The 23,746-nt window shown below is 42.4% G+C and overlaps 1 protein-coding gene across 1 annotated transcript in view; it reads left to right on the top strand.

Moving 5' to 3' along the window:
• Window positions 1-23,746, top strand: part of hemk1 (HemK methyltransferase family member 1) — a 149,711-nt gene that overhangs the window by 87,354 nt on the left and 38,611 nt on the right. Inside the window, exons 9-11 of the mRNA XM_069942336.1 lie at window positions 2,011-2,060; window positions 15,889-15,994; window positions 21,309-21,404. Of these exons, the coding sequence (XP_069798437.1) occupies window positions 2,011-2,060; window positions 15,889-15,994; window positions 21,309-21,404 (252 nt within the window). The remainder of the gene's footprint in view (window positions 1-2,010; window positions 2,061-15,888; window positions 15,995-21,308; window positions 21,405-23,746) is intronic.

A 23,746-nucleotide genomic window follows, 5' to 3' on the forward strand; every position in this document is an offset into this window, starting at 1 on the left:
CCACCATCCGCAGTCTCATGTGTGTGATAGTACAGATTCTATCACCAATGTGTATATGTACAGATGGTAGTGTAGGATGACTACACTACCTGGAAGCCTGGAAGTCAGCCTGAAGAAAACTGAGGTCCTCCATCAGCCAGCTCCCCACCATGACTACCAGCCCCCCCACATCTCCATCGGGCACACAAAACTCAAAACGGTCAACCAGTTTACCTATCTCGGCTGCACCATTTCATCAGATGCAAGGATCGACAATGAGATAGACAACAGACTCGCCAAGGCAAATAGCGCCTTTGGAAGACTACACAAAAGAGTCTGGAAAAACAACCAACTGAAAAACCTCACAAAGATAAGCGTATACAGAGCCGTTGTCATACCCACACTCCTGTTCGGCTCCGAATCATGGGTCCTCTACCGGCACCACCTACGGCTCCTAGAACGCTTCCACCAGCGTTGTCTCCGCTCCATCCTCAACATCCATTGGAGCGCTCACACCCCTAACGTCGAGGTACTCGAGATGGCAGAGGTCGACAGCATCGAGTCCACGCTGCTGAAGATCCAGCTGCGCTGGATGGGTCACGTCTCCAGAATGGAAGACCATCGCCTTCCCAAGATCGTATTATATGGCGAGCTCTCCACTGGCCACCGTGACAGAGGTGCACCAAAGAAAAGGTACAAGGACTGCCTAAAGAAATCTCTTGGTGCCTGCCACATTGACCACCGCCAGTGGGCTGATAACGCCTCAAACCGTGCATCTTGGCGCCTCACAGTTTGGCGGGCAGCAGCCTCCTTTGAAGAAGACCGCAGAGCCCACCTCACTGACAAAAGGCAAAGGAGGAAAAACCCAACACCCAACCCCAACCAACCAATTTTCCCTTGCAACCGCTGCAATCGTGTCTGCCTGTCCCGCATCGGACTGGTCAGCCACAAACGAGCCTGCAGCTGACGTGGACTTTTTACCCCCTCCATAAATCTTCGTCCGCGAAGCCAAGCCAAAGGAGAGTGTAGGATGACTGTGATTGGCTGAGAAAGTAGCCACACCTACTGGCAGGTCTTAAAGGATTGCTCCTAGCCAGATCAGGTCATTCTAGACTGGTCGACCTACTTGTAATATGCTCCATTCTCTTAGTTAATAAAAGCCTTGGTTTGGATCAACAAGTCTTTGGTTCTTTCAACGCGCATTACAATGTGTATCTTCACTGATATCAGTGCTTGGCATGCAGGTAACCATAACAAAATTGTGGGCTCCCAATTGCCATTTGATGAAAGTGTATAAAATCATGAGGAGGCATTTATTGGGTGAATCTTTTTCCCTAGGTCAAAAGCATTATGCACCAGAGGACATCCTTTTAAGGTGAGGGGAAGGAGTTTAAAGGAGATGTGCAGGATAAATATTTTGAACAAGAGAAGTGGATGACTAGAATGGGCTACCAGGAATAGCAGATACCACAGCGGCATTTAAGAGACTTCTATATAGACACATGAATATGAAGGGATGGAGGGATATATAAGAGAGCAGAATTTTAGTTTGATTTAAACAGTTAGTGCTCCCACAGAAACCCAGGTTTGAACCCGGTCACGTGTTGCCTATGTTTGCATCCTATCCCTGTGACCATGTTCGCCCCCCCCACACAAACCAGGAATGATGATTGGAAGATTAATTGATTATAAATTTCCACTGGTGGGCAGCAGAAGAATTAGTAGGTTGTTGAGGGTCATAGGAGAGAGAATAGATTATGAGGAAGTAAGTGGGAAAATAGGAATCTTGGGAGTCCTTTGAGAGCCAATGTAAAAACAGTGGGCCAGAAGGCCTCTTTCTAGGCAATGAGGAAATTATAAGAAATACCCTTCCTTGCAATGAAAATCAATTTATTTATTATTAATTTAACTCATACAATTTTATCACCTCTGCAAATTACCAGAAATCTGTTGTATTTGTGTTCTGAATGATAAACATATACTATTCATGCAATATCACAATGCTATTCTTTTTGCTGGTTGCTTCTTTAGGTTGTGTGTTCACCACAGACTTCAAGAGTTCCAGCTCAACGTTTTATCGGGTATGTAAGACCATGGATGCATGAAGGGTTTTACCCATTTCAATTTTCCTTCAATTCTGAGCCACACTAAATCTTGATATCTCTTGGCTAATATTACCTCAAGTTGAAATTCAAATGAGGAGCTACATGGACATTTCCAAATGCACTTTCTCATCCAACTTATGTTTGCCTCCTCAGAAATGAGAAAAGAAATTGACCAGAGTGTTTGACCAGTGGCAATGCAGCTAAAAAAGCAGAGAATTCCAAGGACAACAGTGTACCAGAAGCTGCAGCTCACCATTAGAACACTACCCCACAGAAAGAGGCCCTTTGGCCTATCCTATCCAAGCTGACCTGCACTGGGACCACATCTCTCCATGCCCCTCCAATCCATGTAGCTATCCACATTTTACTTAAATGTCAAAATCGAGCTCACACTCACCATTTCATTTGGCAGCTTGTTCCATACTGTGTAAAGAAGTTCCCCTAAATATTCCCTTTGAACATTTCATCTTTAAATATATAACCTTTAACCCATGTACTCTCAGTATTTTGACTTATCTAATCTCAGTAGAAAAAGCGTGCTTGCATTTATTCTATCTCTACTCCTCATAATTTTGTACACCTCTTTCAAATCTCCCATCATTCTCTGATGCTCCAAGGAATAAAGTTCTAACCTGTTTAACCTTCCCCTATAACTCAGTTCCTTAAGTTCCAGCAGCATCCTAGTAAATTTTTTCTGCATTCTTTCAATTTCATTGATATCTTTCCTGAGTTAGGTGACCAAAACTGCACAGAATACCCCAAATTTGTCCTCACCAATGTCTTTTACAACTTCACCACAACATTCCAACTCCTGTGCTCAATACTTTGATTTATGAAGGCCAATGTGCCAAAAGTTCTTTTTACAACCCTTTCTATGTATTAATATCTGTGTTAGTGCTGCGCAATTGCTCAGCAAAAGAAGGTGTAAGTCTCTCTTTCCATCCGATAGCCTTCAGGTCACCTGTTTAGCCTCCTAGTCAGGGTCATATGTAGCCATGGATTGCAGATGATGGATGGTTTTACAGGCAGATTCTACAAATTGGAATTTATGGTTGTAAAACTAAAAATGTTGGGCAGATGGATCTGCTGATTAATGGCCTGGTTTACCCGTCCAGTATGGACACTGTAACTGAAGAAGGCAACAGAAACCAGTATTTTCCCTTGTATAATCATGAACTCAACATTGACTACAGTCTCAGCTCAAAGATGGAGCCTTCACCAAAGGAGAACAGGGGAGGCTACAGCTACAATTTGGATGCTCAGAGATTAGGACAGATGGAGAGACATGATCGTCCATGCCGAATGGCAAGGCACCTGAATAATGCTGACCTGATAATGAATAATTGAGTTATGAAGCTTGGAAACAGGCTCTTCACCCCAATTCCTCCATGCCTGCCGTTTCCCACTTGAACAAGTCCATGGGCCTATATTTAGCCCATATCCCTCTAAACTTTCCCTATCCTTGAACCTGTCAAAATGCCCTTGAAACATTGCAATTGTCCCTGCCTTTACAGCTTCCTCTGACAGTTTGTTCCATGTACCTACCTTCCTCTCTGTAGAAAAAGTTGCCTCTTTTAAATCTCCCCCCCACCTTCACCTGTGCCTTCTAGATTTAGACTCCCGTACCCTGGGGAAAAGGCTGTGACCATTCACTTTATCTATCCCCCTCTTTGTTTTCTATATCTTTAGAAGATCAACTTTCAGCTTCCTATTCTCCCAGAAAAGGTGCAAGAAATACTTTTAATATTGCCAGTGTGTGCTTGATAAAAATGTAAAGCATAAAGGTTATGTTGAATTCACAAAACCATGGTTAGGTCTTTCTCTATATTACTAAAGAAACATTAAGACACTGGAGGATATCCAAAAAAATATACAATATTGATACAAAAACTCAGTGATTATAACTGTAAGGAAAGAACAAACAATTTAGTGATCTTTGTTTCTGCAAATGTATGTCTGAACAGAGACCAAAATGTTGGTCCGAAAATGATGGAAGTTTATCATAGACCAGATGTCAGATGTTTCCATTTGTGGTGTGGACAAAAATGAGTATTCATAAATGTAAACTTTAGTAAATCAAACACAAATTCAGTAGACAATTTTATCCAGACTTTGTTAAAATGGGAGCTATACTACCAGTAATAGTTGAGGCAATTTGCAGAGATTTAGGGAGCCTTGTGTGGTTTACCTTGTTACCATAGCATGTTGTACTATCTGTATCCTTGTGCATGCCCTCATGTTGTATTCCTGATTAGACAGGAGAGTCATGTGATGTCTGCTTTATCAACAATGCATAAAATTCAAAGCCTGGAGCATTTAATTTGCTCCAACTGTCCAGAATCTCCAGATAAGAAGACTGTGTGCTCTTTTACAAAATAATCACTCTTTCACATTTTCTCTTTGCTCAGACCAGTCACAATGAGATGTTCAAAATCATCTAAAACATTTAAGATCCCACATGTAGCATAAATGCTTTTTGTTTTCAGTGCCACAGTTAGGCATGCAAATTCCTAATTAGCAACGTGACCGCCCCTAGCAAAACCCTGCAGTATCAGTCTTCTCAGGAAATCAAAAGTGTGGTGATAAGCTCCCAGAATTGCTGATGTAGCATGGACATACAAATGTACAGCTCAGTTTTTGGTATGTTCAGTTTGGAAATTCCCATTACATTTTCCCTAGTATTAGGTATGTGATGTCAGTTGGTGGAAGTGACACATAATGCAATGGAAGCAAATGACCAGCAGCGAGTCATTTCATTGTGTGGTCGCAAGTTGATTATAGATGCTTAGAAGTGACAGTCAGTACTTGTTCCCTTTCTCAGACAGCCGAGGATGACCTGTTTCCTTTCTGGTTTATGTGGATTCTGTAGTGGCTGACAAGGGCCAGTGCGGGACCTGCAGACTCCATCATAGGTGGAGCAAGAGATGATCGATGGGCATGGAGCCAAGTAGTTTGTGAAGTGATACAATCCTGCTGGGTTCACCCTGTTTCTCATAGTGAGATATAGCACTGAGTCGGGACCTTCAAACCACAGGGTCTGTATCAAACATCAACTAGCCAATTGCACCAATTCTACACAAATGCTATTTTATTCTCCCCACACTGCCAACCTCTCCCCAAGATATTATCACTCACCCACACTGTCATAGAGGTAGCACATGACAATAGTGGCAGAGACAGAATTAAACCCAGGTCACTGGAGCTGTGAGGCAGATCTCTACTTGCTGCACCACAGGGCAACCTTTCTAGTGGAGGAACTCAAAGTTGTCAATGCCAGCACAGATACCCCATTCTTCATTGCAAACGGGGTCAGGGATTTGACACAACTTCATGGAGATGTTCATTTTGTTGAGGAGTTTCATCTGTATACTTGGTAATCTCTTGCTGTGACTGAGTTGAGTGTGCCTGTTTCAGGAGTCTGGATCAGGCACGTGAACAATGTGGCCAACCCATAGGAGCTGACAGGCCTACGAGAGGAACACTGCGTACAGTGATTGATGCTGCTCCCTGTGTTGCTCTTGGATCTGATGCAGTATGAAGATGCTGACCACTGTGGCTCCAGCTGGACAGACAATACACAGCAATTCTGAGCAGTCCTTCCACCACTGGGAAGTAGGGTGGCCATTCCAAAGGAGAACATGGTGATAGGTTACCATAGACATATACATATATATATATATATATATATATGTAAACCTATGACCATGCCCTCCTTTGGAATGGCCACCCTACAATGGAAAGTGAAAGCTGAGAAGGATTCTGGTGATGACGTCATTGAAATATTCACACCATATTTATGCATAGTGGCTTGGAACATTGAATAGCACAGTTCAGGAATAAGCCCTTCTGCCCCAAAAGTTTGTGCTGAACATGATGCCATAGATTCATAGTTTGGAAAGAGGCCCTTTGACCCAATTTGCCCATGCCGACTAAATATGTCCCAGCTGCACTAGTCCCACCTGCCTGCATTTGACCCCTCTCCCTCTAAACCCATCCTATCCGTGTATCTGTCTAAAGGTTTCTTAAACATTTGGAATAGTACCTGCCACAACCACCTCCCCCAGTAGCTCATTCCTTACACTCACCACCCTCTGTGTAAAAATTAAATGGAAAACTATGCAACATATTGTTTGCGATCCATATCTCTCCAATCCCTGCATATTCACGTATCTGTCTAAAAACCTCTGAAACATTACTATTGTATCTACTTCCATTACCAGACCATTCCAAGCACCTTCCACTCTCTATGTAAAAAAACATGCCCCACACAAGTTCTTCCTTTAAGCTTTCCCCCTCCTGCCTTATGTGCGTGTCCTCTAGGATGTGATATTTTTACCTTAGGAAAAGGATTTTGGCTGATTATTTGATCTAAGCCTCTTCTGTCAGGTCTCCCCTTAGCCTCTTATGCTCAAAAGGAAACAACCCATGTTTGTCCAATGAACTTTCGTTGGAAACAAATCGAGGTAGTCATTGTTGCTCAAGGCAAAATACCACAGATACTGAAAATCAGAAGCCAACCTGAGCGTGCTGAAAGTACTCAGCAGGCCAAGCCGATTGTATGGAGCAGGAAACTGAATAATTGTTTTGGAAGGATGAGACTTCATTGTTTGCACTACACAGTGGCACAGATATTAGGACAGCTGGCTCATGGCACCAGAGACCTGGGTTCAATCCTGATCTCGGGTATTGTCGGTGTGGACTTTGCACGTTCCCCCTCTGACTATATCGGCAGGGAGAATTTTTAAAAATGGGATTACCATAGAATCATTGTAAATGGGTGATTGGCAAGAGGCCACAGACTTGATGGGCAGAAGGGCCTGTTTCTATGCTGCATCTCTCAATGATTCTGAAATCCCTATAATTTAACATTATGTTCAAAACTATGGCACCATGTTCTGTGCATATATTGTATTCTGAAGGGCCTGTTGCTGGACTGTACTGGCCTACATCCTATGACTCTTGTTGGTGGTTATTGTTGCTAATCCCACTTCTTACAAAAGAAGAAAATTCACATTTTTGTTGCATCTTTCCTAAACTCAGGAAGCAATCTATACCCAACTTCTAAAGTCTGGTCATTGTTGTAATTTATGAAGCATGGCAGCCTATTTGAGCACAGAATCCCACACTGTCCGTGAGGATTTTGTACAGTTATGTTCTCCCCATGTCTGCGTGGGATTTCGCCAGGGACTCCGGTTTCCTCCCAGCTTTCAAAACATACCGGGGGTTGTAGGTTAATTGGGTGTAATTGGGCAGCATGGGGACATGGGCAGAAAGGGCCATGTCTAAACTTTAAATTTAAAGCTCCCATTACAGGGGGTACAGGAGCCTGAGGATGAACACCCAGTGGAACACGGACAGTTTCTTCCCTTCTGCCAACAGATTTCTGAAAGGACAATGAAGCAAAGACAAAACCTCACTTTCTCTTATTTTTCCACAAATTTATTTATTCTGAAATGTCATTTTATGGCAACATTTGCACTGTGAATGCTGCCACAAAACAACAAATTTCACAACATGTCCATGACGATAAATTCTGATTCTGATTGACAAGAATGTGATCAGGGCCATAAAATCAGTATTCGTGATGTTAGTTTGTAATTTGTCTCCTCAGCAGAATTCCGATCACTCCATGCCCAATTGCTCGGATATCTCTGGCTATTTCAATATCTGGCTCACACACGAGTGCACATAGTCCTCACTATTCGCAGACACTCTATCCAGGGACATGCTCATAAGGTGGACTGCATATCCCTGAGACCAAGGGCTGGAGCGATGGATGGGGTAGAAGATAGAAACATTGGAAGTCAGGAACCTGGCTTGGTATAATTTGTAGGCTGTGTCTCTTCAACTTCTGCTTCTTGTGCTTCCTTTAGACTCACAACCTGTATTGGAAAATGTATTATACCTGTATTGCCATGCCACATGAAATAAAAGCATTCTGGGGCAATGCAAGTTACATCCAATAGTCCAGATAATCTGCTCGTCCTGTGTATGCCAAATTAGTTGAAGTTGAATTGTTAAGTTGCATATACTGAGATACTGTGCAAAACTTTATGTGCTAGACAGGCAGGTAAACTCATAATTAAATATGTCAGGTAATACAAAATAAAACAAAAGTACAGAGTATGGAATAACAGTGAACAAGTTCATTTAAAACAGTTCAAGGGGTAGCATCATTTTGCTAATGAGAGATCCGTTCAAGAGTCTGATAACAGCGGGGAAGAAACTGTCATTGAATCTGGTGGAGTCTGTTTGCAAACTTGTATGTCTTCTGCCCATTGAGAAGGGAGGGAAGAGAGTGTGACCAGGGTGGGATGTGCTGTCCCAAGGGAGCAGTCAGTGAAGACAGAGTCATTGGAGGGGAGGTTGGTTTGAATTATGGTCTGAGCTGTGTTCGCAACTCTCCACCAAAGAGTAGGCAAAACAGTTCCTGTACCAAGCAATAATGTATCCAGACTTACATGTGTATTGATAAAAATTGGTGAGAAATATTTTGAATCTCAAAGTTTTGAGGAATTAAAGTCGTTGATGCATTTTCTTGTCCATAGCATCAATATAGTTGGACCAGGGCAAATTGTTGGTGATTACAACAATTAAACCTAAAACTTGAAGCTGGACTGATTAAAAGCTCAAAGCTCACCATCATCTTTACCTCAGCACCACTGGTTCAGATGAGGCATGTGCTTGATTCCCACTTCTTTAAGTCTTCTAAGTTCTGTTGTAGTTTTGTAAATTGGGAGGGCTCCAGCAATAAGTACCATTTGCAGGATTAGGACGAGTGTCGATTTGGTATTAAAACCATGGTCTATCAGTGTCCATTGGGATTTCAGCTTGGCTTAAGGTAGCTTAACAGACTGAACTTCAATAGAAAGTGATGGAAAAGAGTAAAGATGGAATATGAACACAGATTAAACAGAAAAGTATAAAGCACAAAGAGAATGTGAAGGATTTTCTTTGACCAGAGGAGAATAAACAGTAATACACGTCCGTTAGAACCGCTGGAGCAATATTAAACAAGGAAGTCTGCAGATGCTAGGGTCGAATGCAATACACAAAAGTGCAGGAGAAACTCATCAGGTCATGTAGCATCTATGGGAATTAAAAAGCAATCAACATAAATAAAATTGGGGAATTTTCTTGGGTTGTTGCTTTCTCAAGTAGCAATAAATATATGTAAATAATAGGACAAATTGTAGGTTACTTCTTTAAAATTAATACTTAAAATCATAGAAAATTATTCCATCACTAGGTTTTTATTTCTGCAAAGCACTAATGTTCACAAATAGTTCTCCACCAAGGGTTAATATCCAAGGTCTCGAGTAAGCATGAGAAAGCTAATATCAGGGAAATGCTGAGAGGATTTTGAAGTAGTAAGTTTGTTTGACTGATAAATCAGAATCGATGTTGGTCTCTGTGATAAATGCACACATGTTTATTTTAGTTTGTCAAGCAGGAGTCATCGGGTTCATCGAGAGCACCAAGAATAGGAACTTAATCAGTGCTTGCCAAGAGAATTCTACCGAAATTTCATTACTCAGCAGGTGTTTCAAATGTGAAACTTTCCACCACAAGAAGTAGTTGAAGTGAATAACTTGGGTGCTTTAAGAGGAAGCTTGTCAGCACACAGATGAAAAATATAGAATGTTTATTGGGATAGTTGGTGGAAGGGGGATTGTGTGGAGCATAGATTTGTAAATAATATGTTTTTTTTCTTAATGTTTCAACTTTTAGCTGCAGCAGATACTTTTCGATACTTCATGGAAGTCATTAAAATTTATGGTTACTAGAAAAATATAAAGTGTGCTGAGCAGTTTATATTTCTCTAATTACATATTTGTAGCAACTGTGTTCATAGTGCGAAATGAAGAACGAGAGAATGATCAGACGTAGTCAAGTTGAAATTCAGTAGAAGTTATGACGTCACTAGGAACCTGCCAAGCTGGTTCGATTAAGCCTCCAGTGAACCACTATGTGGTTCCATCCCCCACTCCAGCCCCAAGAATCAGCAATAGGAGACAAAAACCCTAGTGCCAGTACTGTCCACCGCTCTTGAGCGGTCATCTGCGCCTTCGCATTCGGGGTCGTGGCAAGGGCTGATCAAGGTTGAGATGAGCAGGCTTTATTTGGTCAATTGTAAATGTCTCTGGATGCCCCCCAATGTCCAGTATGCAAGTTGTACATTTATATTGTAGCACTCTGAAGGGGCCCTCATATGACCTCTGTAAGGGTGTTCCATGTGCACCTCTATGCACAAACACAAACTCACAGACTCGGAGTTCCTTTGGGCTGATGATTATCATTGTTCCATGCCTTGATATTGGAACTGGGGCCAATTTTCTAAGACGCTACCGCACTCTGTCAAAGACTTTAGTCAGTGGCACCTCCTGTCCGCGTGCTGCAGGCACAAACTCCCCAGACACAATGAGCAGGACTCCATAAACCAACTCAGCTGACGAGGAGTTGAGATCCTCCTCGAGTGCTGATTTTATTCCCAGGAGGATCCATGGCATCTCATCTGCCCAATGAGGTCACTGGAGGCAGACCATCATTGCAGCCTTCTTGTGCTTATGGAACCGCTCCACCAGGTCATTCGACTGCAGGTGGTAAGCTGTTGTGTGGTGGAGTTGCATTCCCAGCAGAAGCTACAAAAAGTCCCAGAGTGTGGAGGTAAACTGGGGACCTCTGTCGGAGGTGACGTGTGTGGGTAGGCCAAACCAAGATACCCAGGCAGAAATAAAAGCTCTGGCACATGAATCGGTTGATGAGTCTGTCAAAGGAACTGCCTCCAGCCACCTAGTGAATCTTGTCATTGACAATTACCTAGACCCTCATGACACCAGACACGGGCCAATAATGTCAATATTCATGCGGTCGAATCTGCGCTGCGGTGGCTGGAAAGGCCAAAGCAGCAACTTCACGTGCCTTTGCACTTTTGCAGATTGGCAGTCCGTGCACATCTTTGCCCAGTATGTGACCTGCTTTTTGAGTCCATGCCATACAAACCTGTCAGGTGGCCCGTCGCTCGAATGGAGGGGTGGAACAGTTCGTGAATGGCATCGAAAATGCAACATCTCCTCACAGGGACAATAGGGCGAGGATGACCTGTGGAAACATCGTACAGGAGAGTGGTACATTGTGGCCCAAAGGCTACATCCTTGAGTTGCCGGCTCGTGATAGCAGTTCTATAAGCTGGGAGTTCGTTGTCTTTGTGTTGAGGTTTGGCAAGTGCCATGTAGTCTACACCCAGAGAGAGGGCACATACTGCTTGAATGAAGAAGCAGGACAGGGCATAAGCCACCACATTACACTTGCTGGAGATATGTTTAAAAAGAGACAAAAGATAGGTGGCATTGCTGGTGGGTTGACCAGGGATCTGATGCCTTTGCAAAGGCTAGATTTAGCAGTTTTTGTTCAGTAAAACCATGAAATCCCTGTCTTCCAAAAAATAGCGGAAATGTCTGACCACTAGGTACAGCACCAGCAGTTCCCTATCAAATGTGCTGTATTTCGTTTCCAGAGGATGGAGTTACCTACTAAAAAATGGTGATGGCTTCCATTGTCCATTAGTGTACTGTTACAAGACACTGCCCACTTCCGCATCAGACATGTCTATCATCAAGGCGGATGGTGCATCCATTTGTGGATGGACCAGCAATGTTGCCTTTGCTAGGGCATCTCTCGGTCTGCTGGAATGCTACTGTGATCTCCTTTGTCCACTCGAGTTTTTTGGCATCACTGGACATGAGGTCGAAGAGGGGTTTCATACTATGAGCTTCAGAAAGTAGAAAGCAGAGTTAGAAATTGACCATCCCCACAAATTCCTGGAGTCCTTTCATGGTATCGGGCCTCACATATTTGAGGATGGCTTCCACCTGGCTAGGTAATGGAACGACACCCCGGCTGCTGATCTGATGTCCCAAGAACTCTATAGAGGACTGCCCAAATTTGCACTTAAGCAAGGTTCTCAGTTAGCCTGAACTCCTGTAGGCGGCAGCAGAGTAAACACAGATGCTGCAGATGATCTTCATGGGCGTGACTGGCGATGAGTATGTCATCCAAGTACATGAAAAGGACGTCTATGCCACGCCCCACTGCGTCCATTAGCTGCTGGAATGTTTGTGCAGCATTTTTGAACCAAAAGACATTCTCAAAAATTCAAAGAGGCCCAGTGGTGTTATGATGATGGTCTTGGGCACATCCTCTGGGTTTACAAGTATTTGGTGGTACCCATGCACCAAGTCAATTTTAGAAAATATCCTGGCCCCATGAAGATTAGCTGAATAGTCCTGTACATGGGGCACAAGGTAGTGGTCTGTAGTGGTAGCATCATTGAGACACCTGAAATCCCCGCAAGTTCTCCAGCCTCCCGTGGCTTTGGGCACCATATGTAGCAGGAAAGCCCACGGACTATCAGACCTGCGTATGATCCAAGTTCCTTTTAAAGTTTAATTTTGTGGAACTCTTGCTTTGCAAGCTGCAACTTGGCAGGCATCGGGCTTGGGCGTGTAGAAGAGGTCCTTGGGTGAGGATGTGGTGAGCGATGCCATGTTTGGGTATGGCAGTGGAGAACTGGGGAGTGACAATGTCTGGAAACTCCTCAAGAAGTTTGGCGAATTTGTTGTTCGAGTACTCCACAGTGTCTAGGTCCAGGGCAGGTAGTTTGGCCTTTCCAAGGCTGAAAGTCTGGAATGTTGTGGTGTTCATCAACCAGCACCCTCTTAAGTCCACCATCAGTGAGTGGGCTCTGAGGAAGTTTACACCCAGCAATGGCCAGGACACAGCAGCAAGAATGAACTTCCATGGGAACATATTGTCGCTGAATTTCAGGGGTATAGTCTGTGTGCCGTACGTATAAATCAAACTGTTATTCACCGCAGTGAGCATTGGACCTGTGCTCCTGGTACAGATGTCAAAGCCCAAAGGAGGAAGAATACTAACCTCCTGTTGACTAGAAATTTGTGCTGGGAGAGTTCGTCCCAGATGTAGAGTTGGCTGTTATGTTGGCCAGCTGCCGTAGCCATTAGTGATGACTGGCCATGGTGTTTCCCAGAAAAGTGCAAGGGGATCGGCAGCGGCGAGCTCCAGAAACCCAGCGTTGATGGTAAAAACACCAAGTAGTTGTCACGGAGACAAGCTTGTCCAGGGGAACGTGCGCCCTCATCGCCTTTAGTTGTGATACAGCACTAATTTCTATTGTCCTTGCGCCTTGCTGTTTCGCGCACCACAGAATGTCTGCAAAGGCGCCACTGTTTGAGGGTTATCAAAGTCCTCGTCAGCCATTATGAGGCGGATGTCTTCTGGCATATGCTCCAAAGACAACTGCTCAAAGAGCAAGCAAGGCCTGTTGCCATATGTCAGTACCAACATGTTGTTCATTAACTCCGAAGGGGCAAGGTCCCCCAGACCATCAATATGGAGGAGCCGTGCAACTCGCTCGCGTTGTGAGAGATCGTAAATCTGGATTAGGGCTTTGTACTTGCCAAGAACTGGTGGGACCCAAAGGAAATCCACTATTTGACCAGCCGTGTCCTGGTCGAGGGCGCTTACTACTTGTGAGTTCTTAGTGGCATCCACTTCTATCTTGCGAATGTGGAACTGCACCCCATTCCCGAACCAAACTTCAGATTGAGTGGTCCAAAAGACGGGCAGTTTGAACAAAACCGCTGTGTTGTCCATGTTGGGTCCAAAATCCGTTTGGGCCCCATCAGGGTCACCAATGTAGCAAATGTGTCACAGTGTGAAATGAAGAATGAGAAAATGATCAGACATAGTTGAGTTAAAATTCAGTAAAAGTTGTTCACTCAGTCACCTGCAGCTTTTTTTAAAACTCCGCGCATTCCAAATGACATCATCACATTGTAACATCTTGATGTTGCTCGGAACGTCCCAAGCCAGTTTGATTAAGCCTCCGGTGAGCGGCTATATATCAACATAGAACAGTTTGCAAATACAAGCCCTGTGACCCACGATGATGTGTCGACCTATATAAGCTTAATCCACCATCAATCAACACTTGTCATTTTAAGTAACCCGCACCTCTCTCTGATTCCACTGTTTCCAACTCTTCTTTACTTGCCCAAGTCTCACCTTTCTTTCAAAATTCATCTCCTTCCCTGTGTTTTCTTCCCCCTCCTGACTCTCCCATCTTCTTCTGTCCTTTCCTCCTCTCATCCTTTTCGATACTTGATATCTCCCCTTCCTACTTTAGTTTCAATGAAGGGTCCTGACCTGAAACATTAACTGACCATTTCTCTCCATGACCAAAGCCTATTAAGAAAAGCTCTACCTCCATTCTTCCCTCCCCCCACCTGTTTCCATCAGTTCAACTTCCTTTTTTCTTTTTCCTTATCTGACTCTATTATCCACCTGCCCCTGTCTCCCAACTCCACCCTCACCTTACTTTGTCTGTCATCTCCTGCCTATCACCCACCAGACCCTGTCTCCTAACCCCTACTTCACTATCCATCATCTCCCACCTCACCTGGTTCCACCTATTGCCCGCCAGCTCTTTCCATTGGCCTAATGCAGAGTCTCAACCCCCAACATTGACTATCCCTTCGCCCCCGTGGATACTGCCTGACTTGTTGAGTTCTTCCAGCAGTTTATTTTGTGCTTTTGAAATGAATCTTCTATTTCATAACATTCCAGAGTGCATCCTTATCTTCTTTATATCTAAGTAAATAGTGCAAGATCCAGAGGTGGTCCAGGGTGAAACGGTGAATCCTTATCACTGCATTCTGCCTTTGATAAAAAAAAGCAGCATTTTTTTTGTTAACTCACAGACCTAATTTTTTTTAAGTTAAGTGATTTGCACTGAAGTAAGCATTAGTCAAAATATTTTCTTTGCAATCTCACTTTCACATTTTATGTACAGTGAATGAGAGAGATACTTTTTGCAGATCTAAAGAAGGAAAAGTAGTGTTTTGACTTAAAAGGGCTTCAAAGATGCAGACCCAACTGCTCTGTACAAGTTGATCCAGGAGTGAATGCCCTTTTGGATCACCATTTGTTCAAACCTAAGTACTGATTAAAGGGCAGAAAAACAACTCTCAAGGTTTCACTGTCTTTCTTTAGTATTACATGTTTCCTTCATGAATATCCCCAAATTTTCTAAATCTAAAGTTTATTTTTAATTCAAGTCTCACCACAATACTTAATCGTGTAAAAAAAACAATCAGTTCGAGGAACTCAGTGGGTCAAGCAGCATCAATGGGAGACAAGAACAGTCAATGGTTTGGGCCAGAACCCTTCATCAAGACTGAGAGTGCAGAGGGAAGAGAGCCAGTATGGTGAGGATAGGGTGGGAGGGGTTTGACAGGGGAAGGTAGGAGACTAATGAACTAGGGAGAGGTGTGGGTTGATGGGCAGGTGGTGAGGGTTAAGAGGTGGAGTTGGTAGACAGAGGGATGGATTGGCAGGTGCCAGGCAAAGGAAGAGAGTGACAAGGGAGAAGGGGGTCATGTGGTGGAAAATGAGTCATAAAGGGTAAGAGGCTGGAGGATGATAAATTGGATTTTTAAAAATCCCAATTACTAGAATCTGATAAGTGAAGAGGGTGATAATGGTGGATATAATGCAAACCATGAAAAGGGAGGTGAAGGACAAATTCCAACATCTACAATCTCTTGTGTCTCTAATTTAGCAATGTGGGTTTATTCATTGAAATGAAGAGATTAAGAGATGTGCAGAGATAATCTATGATAAAAAAGAATCTGTTGAATCTCTCAGTTTTTCCCTATTCATGAATGTATTTGTGTATGTCCGGAAATTCTGATATTGTGACATCAACTTTTGTGTTATACAGATGCTTATGAAGTGGCTCGGGTCTGTGGAGCTGTGGATGTCATTGTTAGTAACCCTCCCTATGTATTCCATGAAGATATGTCTGAGTTAATGCCAGAGATCCTCAGGTAAATCCAACAGAACCGATTCTTCTCAATTATCAGAATGTTACATTCTCACCACACCTTCCGCTAAAACTTTACATGGGACTACAGGCAGAGATGGTTAAGGCCGTGGGGACAAATTTGTCTGCCTGGGAGAGAACTAAAAAGTGCAATTGGCTGCAAACAATGAGGAACTGGAGGGACTTCTTGGGTCAAGAAGCATCCGTGAGTAGAAATGGTCAGTGAACAGTTTTGGGTTGGGACCCTTTATCATTGCTCCGGCTCCTCATTGTTTGCTCAGGATTCCTGTGTCTGTTGTTCTTGTGTTTCTTCGGGGTGTAATTGTACGAAGATATTGCTTGCTTCCCAGTCTGCAGGTCCATTGATGTTGCTAGTATCAAACATTGGGAGGCAAACACATCCTGTTTAATGCAGTCAACTAAAGATAAATATTTCCCAGATTCCTCCGTGAGATCTGAATGGGTTCAGATTCAGTCCAATACAATGAGAAAATGAAAAAAAAAATTGGTCGCTACAGTCACAATGCTATTACAGGCCAGCAACCCAGGTTCAGATTCGGCATTCTCTGTAAAGAGTTTGTATGTTCTCCCCATGTCCTGTTTGGGTTTCCTCCAGGAGGCTGGTTTTCTCCTGCATTCCAAAGTCGTGCAGAGTTGGTAGATTAATTGGTTACATGGGTATATGTGGAGTAATGTGGGCTCATGGGCTGGAAGGTTTGTTGCCATGCTGCATCTCTAAATTAAAATTATATGCAGAAATTTATCTTGCAGCTGCTCATGAGAGTTTACGAATTTTGGATTTGCAAGAGATTTCTCACCCAAGTTTAGCCCAACGTAGATTTGATCAAATGTATTTCATAATTTGGAGTTTGCATTTTCTGCAGTGCATCTTCCAATGAGGGATTTGTAAAATTTCACAATAAATCTAATGGTTTAAAGTATGTATTAATCTTTGGTGGATGGTTAAAGCTGCTTTGGTTGCACTGGCCAAATTCATGACCCTATAGTACACGCTGTTTTAGTGAAGCAGATAGCAGTCACCCATTCTTTCTCTCTCACTGATGCTGCTCAATCTACTATGTTGGTCCAGATCCTAGTGTCTGCAGCCTCTTCTATATAATTTGAGTTTCCCTGTCTGCCAAACAGATATAAGAGATCAGAGAGCATTATTTTGCCCGTTCCCTGAAGTCATGTTTTTTTTTGTTATTTAGATTTTTTTAAATTCCTTGAAGATGTCAATGGCATATCCAACAACTGTTGCACAATCATAATTGTTCAGTCATTTCAAGGATAAATAAGTATCCGCCCTGTTGTGATGAGTCCAAAGTCACATTTAGGCCTGGCAGAGAAAGAATGATAGATTTCCTTCTGTCACTAGAAATGGGTGGATTTTTCAGCCACAAGCATTTTTATTCCAGATTTATTGAATTAGTTTGTTTACATTACTCAGCTGCCTACAGTCACATCTTCAGCATTTGGAACATATTGTGAGATTGCATCTCTGCCAATGTGTCCTGACGTTACGGGATCAAGCAAGGTCTAAAACTTTAGGAACAAGGATCTTATTAAAGCGGCTTGAGCTTTGATTGGGAGTTTTTATGTTCAGTGTATGCTTGTTGATTTTTTTGCTCTTCAAAGATGTTAAATAAAATACTTTAAAATAGAAAAAAAAGCCTAGAATATTTTGGTTGCTTTCACAGCATCTGGCACAGAATGGAGTGCAATCTTGATCTGAGAAAATCACAATAAAAAAGGAGTTAATAAGAGAGTGAACCAACATTACAGTACAATCCTCTTGCATGTTTGTGGATCTCAGTCTTGGTTAAGAACGTGATTCCAGTGGATTTAGTTATTACTCTACACTGTTAAATGGAATCTGAGATTTTGTTTAAAGCAACCTTTGGGTAATACAATTTGTGGTTTATTAAAAGACAAAGAATATCTGCAGGTGGACATCGTTGCATTTTTAAATTTAGTGGTAGTGCAGATCTTAATTCAAACAGTTCTGACAATATTTTAAAAAATTAAATAAATTTAAACATTCAGCACAGTAACAGGCCCTCCTGGCCCATGAACCAGTGTCGCTCAAATAAACTTTGCAGTTCCCTGAGCCATTCAGGCCTCGTGCAATTGAAATTGTCTTCTTCAAATTGCTTAGCAGACCCCTCAACAGAGAAAGTCTTCACTGAGCTCAAGAGAATAATAAGGAAATTCCTGTGGAAAGGGGAAACCGAGGATAGCGCTAGATAAATTAACAGAATGGTACAAACAAGGTGGTTTGCAGCTACCATTTTATTTTCTGTTCTTATCAGTTTTGCCAATGGTTCTTTTGCTAAAACGAACAGTGAGGGAGATAAAATCAGTCTATTTGCAGATGACGTCATAGTATACTTAACAGAACCAGAAATATCAATAAAAGAATTACATAAGAAATTGAAGGAATATGGAGAAATATCGGGCTACAAGATCAACGCAAATAAAAGTGAAGCGATGCCAATGAATAATGCGGATTACACAGAGTTTAGAAAAGAATCACCATTTAAATGGCGAACACAAGCAAACCGATACCTAGGTATTAGATTAGATAATAATTTAGGGCCACCTATACAAATTAAATTATCAGCCATTAATGAAGAAATTACAAGATGACTTAGAACATTGGAAAGAATTACCACTAACACTGATAGGAAGGGTAAATTGCATTAAAATGAATATCTTCCCAAGGATACAATACCTATTTCAATCGTTACCAATTCCCTTAACAGAGAAATTCTTCACTGAACTAAAGAGAATAATAAGGAAATTCTTATGGAAAGGGGGGGGGGGGGAACCGAGGATAGCGCGAGATAAATTAACAGAATGGTACAAACAAGGGGGCTGACAGATACCAAACTTTAAGAATTATTATAGAGCAGCACAATTAAGATATTTATCAGATTTTTATCAAACAAGGGAAAAACAAGATTGGACCAGGTTAGAGCTAGATAAAATAGGGGAGAAGGTACCAGAACATATACTCTATAAGGGGGATGAAAAACTGGTGGAACATAGAAGTTCACCAGTACTGCACCATCTACTCAACATTTAGAAGATTCACGTAGAAAGGAAAAAAACACATTACCAACTACCAAAATTATTATTGATGCAAAATCAACTAATCCCTTGCACAATAGATAGCCTTTCCTTTAGAGAATGGGAGAGAAAAGGGATCAAAAGAATAGAAAATTGTTTTTTGCGAAATAATTTATTATCATTTGAACAAATGAAGTACAAATATGGAACAACTCACAGTACAATGTTTGCATACCACCAACTGAAAACCTACTTGAAGGACAAATTGGGAAGCAGGCTGAGGTTACCAGAAGGAAGCAGCTTTGAATATGTGATTACAGACACAATGATAATTAAAAGATTAATAACAAACATGAACATCAAGCTGCAAGAGAAAGAAAATGATGAAATAAGCTGTAAACCCAAACAAAAGTGGGAACAAGATCTAAACATAAAGATAAAGAATGAAACATGGGAAAAGCTATGCTCTGGAACTAGGAGAAATACAATATAATTGATACAATATAATTGGTTACACAGGCTATACACCACGCCCCAAAAGTTAAATAAATGGGACCCAACAGTATCAGACAGATGTTTTCACTGTAAGAAGGAAACGGGAACAACAGAACATGCAATTTGCGCATGTGAGAAAGTGGAAACGTTTTGGGAAGATCTAAATCAGGTATTAAATAAAATCACAAAAAGCAACATATCAAAAAATCCAAAGATCTTTCTTTTAAGTAATATAAGAAGTAAAGAATTAGGCCTCAAACTGGACGAAGCGCAAAAAAGATTTATTATGATAGCTTTAGCTGTAGCAAAAAAATGTATAATGTCAACTTGGAAATCAGAAATGAGCCTGAGAGTACAGCAATGATACATGGAAATGAATAAATGTATTCCATTGGAAAAAATAACATATAATTTAAAAAATAAAGTCACACTATTTGAACAAATTTGGGAACCGTACATGGAACACAACAGAGAGGGCCTACCCCCTAAAATGATAGAATGATAAGAAGACGAAATGAACTGACCCAGTGTGTAAAAGTAGATGATACAATTTCCTTGTTTATTTTAATTGTGTGATGACATTGTTTAATGAGTTTATTGCATTGTATATGTTGAACGTTTAATGGGTTTGGAGGGGGGTGGGAAGGAGGGAGGGAAGGGAAGAGGGAAAAAGGGGAGAAAATGACCCTGTATATTCAAGAGGGAAATGTTCGTGTGTATTTTGATTAATGTGGTTCATAGAGTGAAAAAAAAATTTTAATCGCGTAGCAGACAGGAAACTCGCCACTTTGAAATGCCTTTTTAAGATGGTATTAAGCAGTCAGAAATTGTGGCTTCTGAGCAGGTAGAAGACAGCAATTGATTGCAGACAAATTACTGTATCTCAGTGCGCAGACTTTCAAAAAGGCCATTCCTTCAGCCATGGCAACGAGCACCAATGAAAATAAAGAAGTAAACTTGCACAAGTGAGGCCAGTGGTTCTCAACCTTTTTCTTTCTGCTCACATACCACCTTAAGTATTCCCTATGCCATTGGTGCTCTGTGATTAGTAAAGGATTGCTTAAAGTGATATGTGAGTGGGAACGGAAGGTTGAGAATCACTGCTCTAGACCTAAATGTAACTGAAATATTTTGCTTGAGAAAAATTGTCATTGGCCGATTTCCTTTGGAGTTATGAAACCGTGCACATAAAAAGTCAATTGGTACGATTAAAACAGTGGATTTCAAACTTTTTCTTTCCACCCATATCCCACCTTAAGCAATCCTTTACTAATCACTGAACCATTGGTTTAGGTCATTCATCCCTTTGAACTGAACTACCATTCAGTGCAACCTTGGCTGTCCATGCGACCTCAGTTCCCAATTCCTGTTTTCTCTCCAAACCCCAAATCCTTTAGCCATTCATGCCACATCCATTTCCCTTGTGAATATATCTAGCAAACGGGACTCAACAACTTTATATGCTAGGAAGTTCTACAAGTTCATAACTCTCTTCTTATCAAGGTCCTAAATGGGTTATCCCTTATCTATGGTTTTGGACTTCCCCAACATCAGAAATATCCTTCCTTCTTGTGTGTCTCAGCGAAATCCCCTTTCGTTTTTCTAAATTCAAATAACTATAGCCTTACTCTATTTGGTCTTTCCTCCTACATCAGACCTAGTCTGGTGGTCATTAACTTACAGGAATAGAAAAGATAGACTGGGGAGAAAACCTCAAAATTTAATGAAAGTCTCTACTCTAATGCCTCCAGGTATGAAGATCACGGTGCACTTCATGGAGGAGTAGATGGAATGGACATCATCAGACCTATACTGCACCTAGCGTCTATAGTTCTGAAAGAACATGGGTAAGTGTGGCTTATTACAATTTTACAGTTTGGTTTTCAGACTATTTTTTTCAGTATTACTGGAATGAGCAGTTACCAGCACACCACGTACCAGACAGTTAGTGCAACAATACGTCATTCCACTATGCTTTCTACCTCTGGCCAAGACAAGGAAAAGCCTTGTCATTGGGAACACCATGTCCTCCAACGTTCTCCTCACACCATCCTGAATTTGACTAACATCCAAGATTTTTTTCCAGCAAAAATAAAAAAAAAATTATTTGTGTCTAAGTCTGGATGGTGTGTGAATTGAGAATAATAACTCAGGAAATATTGTTAATTTGACACCCTTATTTAAAGTGTTACTTTCTGTTTTACATATTGGGAGCACTGAATATCTCCGATAAGTGAAAATGGGTTAGCATTGACTCAGAGGGCTGAAAGGACTGTTTCCTTGCTGAATGACACAAGGGCAGTGACTCTACCAACAGAACAACCCAGGTTTTCCTTTCTTTGCCATGGACCAACTATCAAACCTTTGGTGGCGGAGAGGGCCTGTGAGCATATACCCCTTTCCCAATCACCTCACAGGAAATTTGTTTTGGTGTGAGGAGCTTTTGAGAACTTTTTATTTCTTTGCTCATCAAATGCCCGACCTTGTTTCACATATTACATCAGTAACATTTGTCTTTGCCATGTCACCACCTACAACAAACTCAGGGACCTCCAGTGGCCTTCAGAGAACAGGTTGAGAAATATGCCCTTTGATATTCAGGAAGATTTAAAAACAGACCCATTGAAATTTCATCGGGCAAGATTTTCGGGTGTTGATTTTTCCCATTACTCATTGCTGGTCTTTGTCATGACAACTGTCAATTCAAGCACAGCCTGGTTCACATAGCTGTTAGTGCAACGCCTTTATAGTACTAGCGAATGGGACTGGACCTGGGTTCGAATCCCACGCCGTCTGTAAAGAGTTTGTACATTCTCCCCAAGTCTGCATGGGATTACTCTGGGGACTTCAGTTTCCTTCCATTCTTCAAAAACGTACAGGGGTGGGAGGTCAAGTGATGTGGAGAGAATAGGAGGCAGAATCCCAGAGCTCCCAAGACAGAAAGAAAATTAACAAAAGAAAAACTTCAAAGGAATCACCAGAGTTCATACAAAAGACATGGAAACACGTCAAGAATACAAAAATGACAAAGAAAAGCAATCCACATCCAGAAATGGTAAAGAAGCAGTTTTGAAGCAAAAGACCTGAGTTGAGGAGCCTCGTGGTGAGGAAAATGGCAGGGCCGCGCCAAGGCCCGCTGAAGGAACTGCCACTTCAAACGTACAGCCCGCACAGCACGAGGACCCAGTCCTGAGAGAGGACACTGCCCCAGGCCATTGGGTAGCAGTAGAAAACCCCAAGGCAAGTGGTGGAGGGAGAGAGAGGTTTGAAATCCCCATCTCCCACAGTGGAAGCGTCAGAATGAGAATCCCTGTGGCGGTCCCAACGGACGCGATGGGTGCTCGCTAGAGGGGCTGAGAACCGCAAAGCAACACAGCTTACCTGGGCTTCAGCGGTAGGTCCAGCCCCAGGTTAGATGGAGCAGCAGGAGGAGAGGAATCAGGTAGTTTACAAGGCCACGAGCTCTGGAACCCATCTGTGGAAAAGGAGGCTCAAGCCATTGTAGAAGCCATAAGGCACTGGAGACACTACCTGGCTGATAGAAGATTAACACTCCTCACTGACCAGTGCTCGGTTGCATTCATGTTTAATAATGTCAAGAGGGCAAAATCAAGAATGACAAGATTGATAGGTGGAGGATCCATCTCTCCACCTACAAATATGACATCGCCTATCGCCCAGGAGCTCTTAATGACCCTCTAGATGCCTTCTCCAGAGGAAGCCGTGCCTCTGCACACACCGGCCAATTGCTATCTCTGCATAATGAGCTCTGCCATCCAGGGGTTACTCGCATAGCTCATTTTGTCAAGGCACGCAATCTGCCCTACTCCATGGAAGACGTCATGGAAATGACCAGGTCTTGACAGGTCTGCGCGGAGTGCAGGCCACACTTCTACCACCTACAAAGGCCCACTTGATCAAGTCATCCAGGCCCTTTGAATGGCTCAGCATCGATTTTAAGGGAGTTCTCCCCTCCACGAATGGGAACATTTTCTTCCTCTCTTTCATTGATGAGTACTCCCGCTTCCCGTTCACCATTTCATACCCAGACATGTCCACTTCGTCAGTTATGAAGGCCCTAGACTCCATTTTCACTCTGTTCGGGTATCCCAGCTATATTTGTAGCGGCCGGGGCTCATCCTTAATGAGTGACGAGCTATGTCAGTACCTGCTGGTGAGGAGCATTGCG

Source organism: Narcine bancroftii, chromosome 5, assembly GCF_036971445.1.
Source record: "Narcine bancroftii isolate sNarBan1 chromosome 5, sNarBan1.hap1, whole genome shotgun sequence".
NCBI lineage: Eukaryota > Metazoa > Chordata > Chondrichthyes > Torpediniformes > Narcinidae > Narcine > Narcine bancroftii.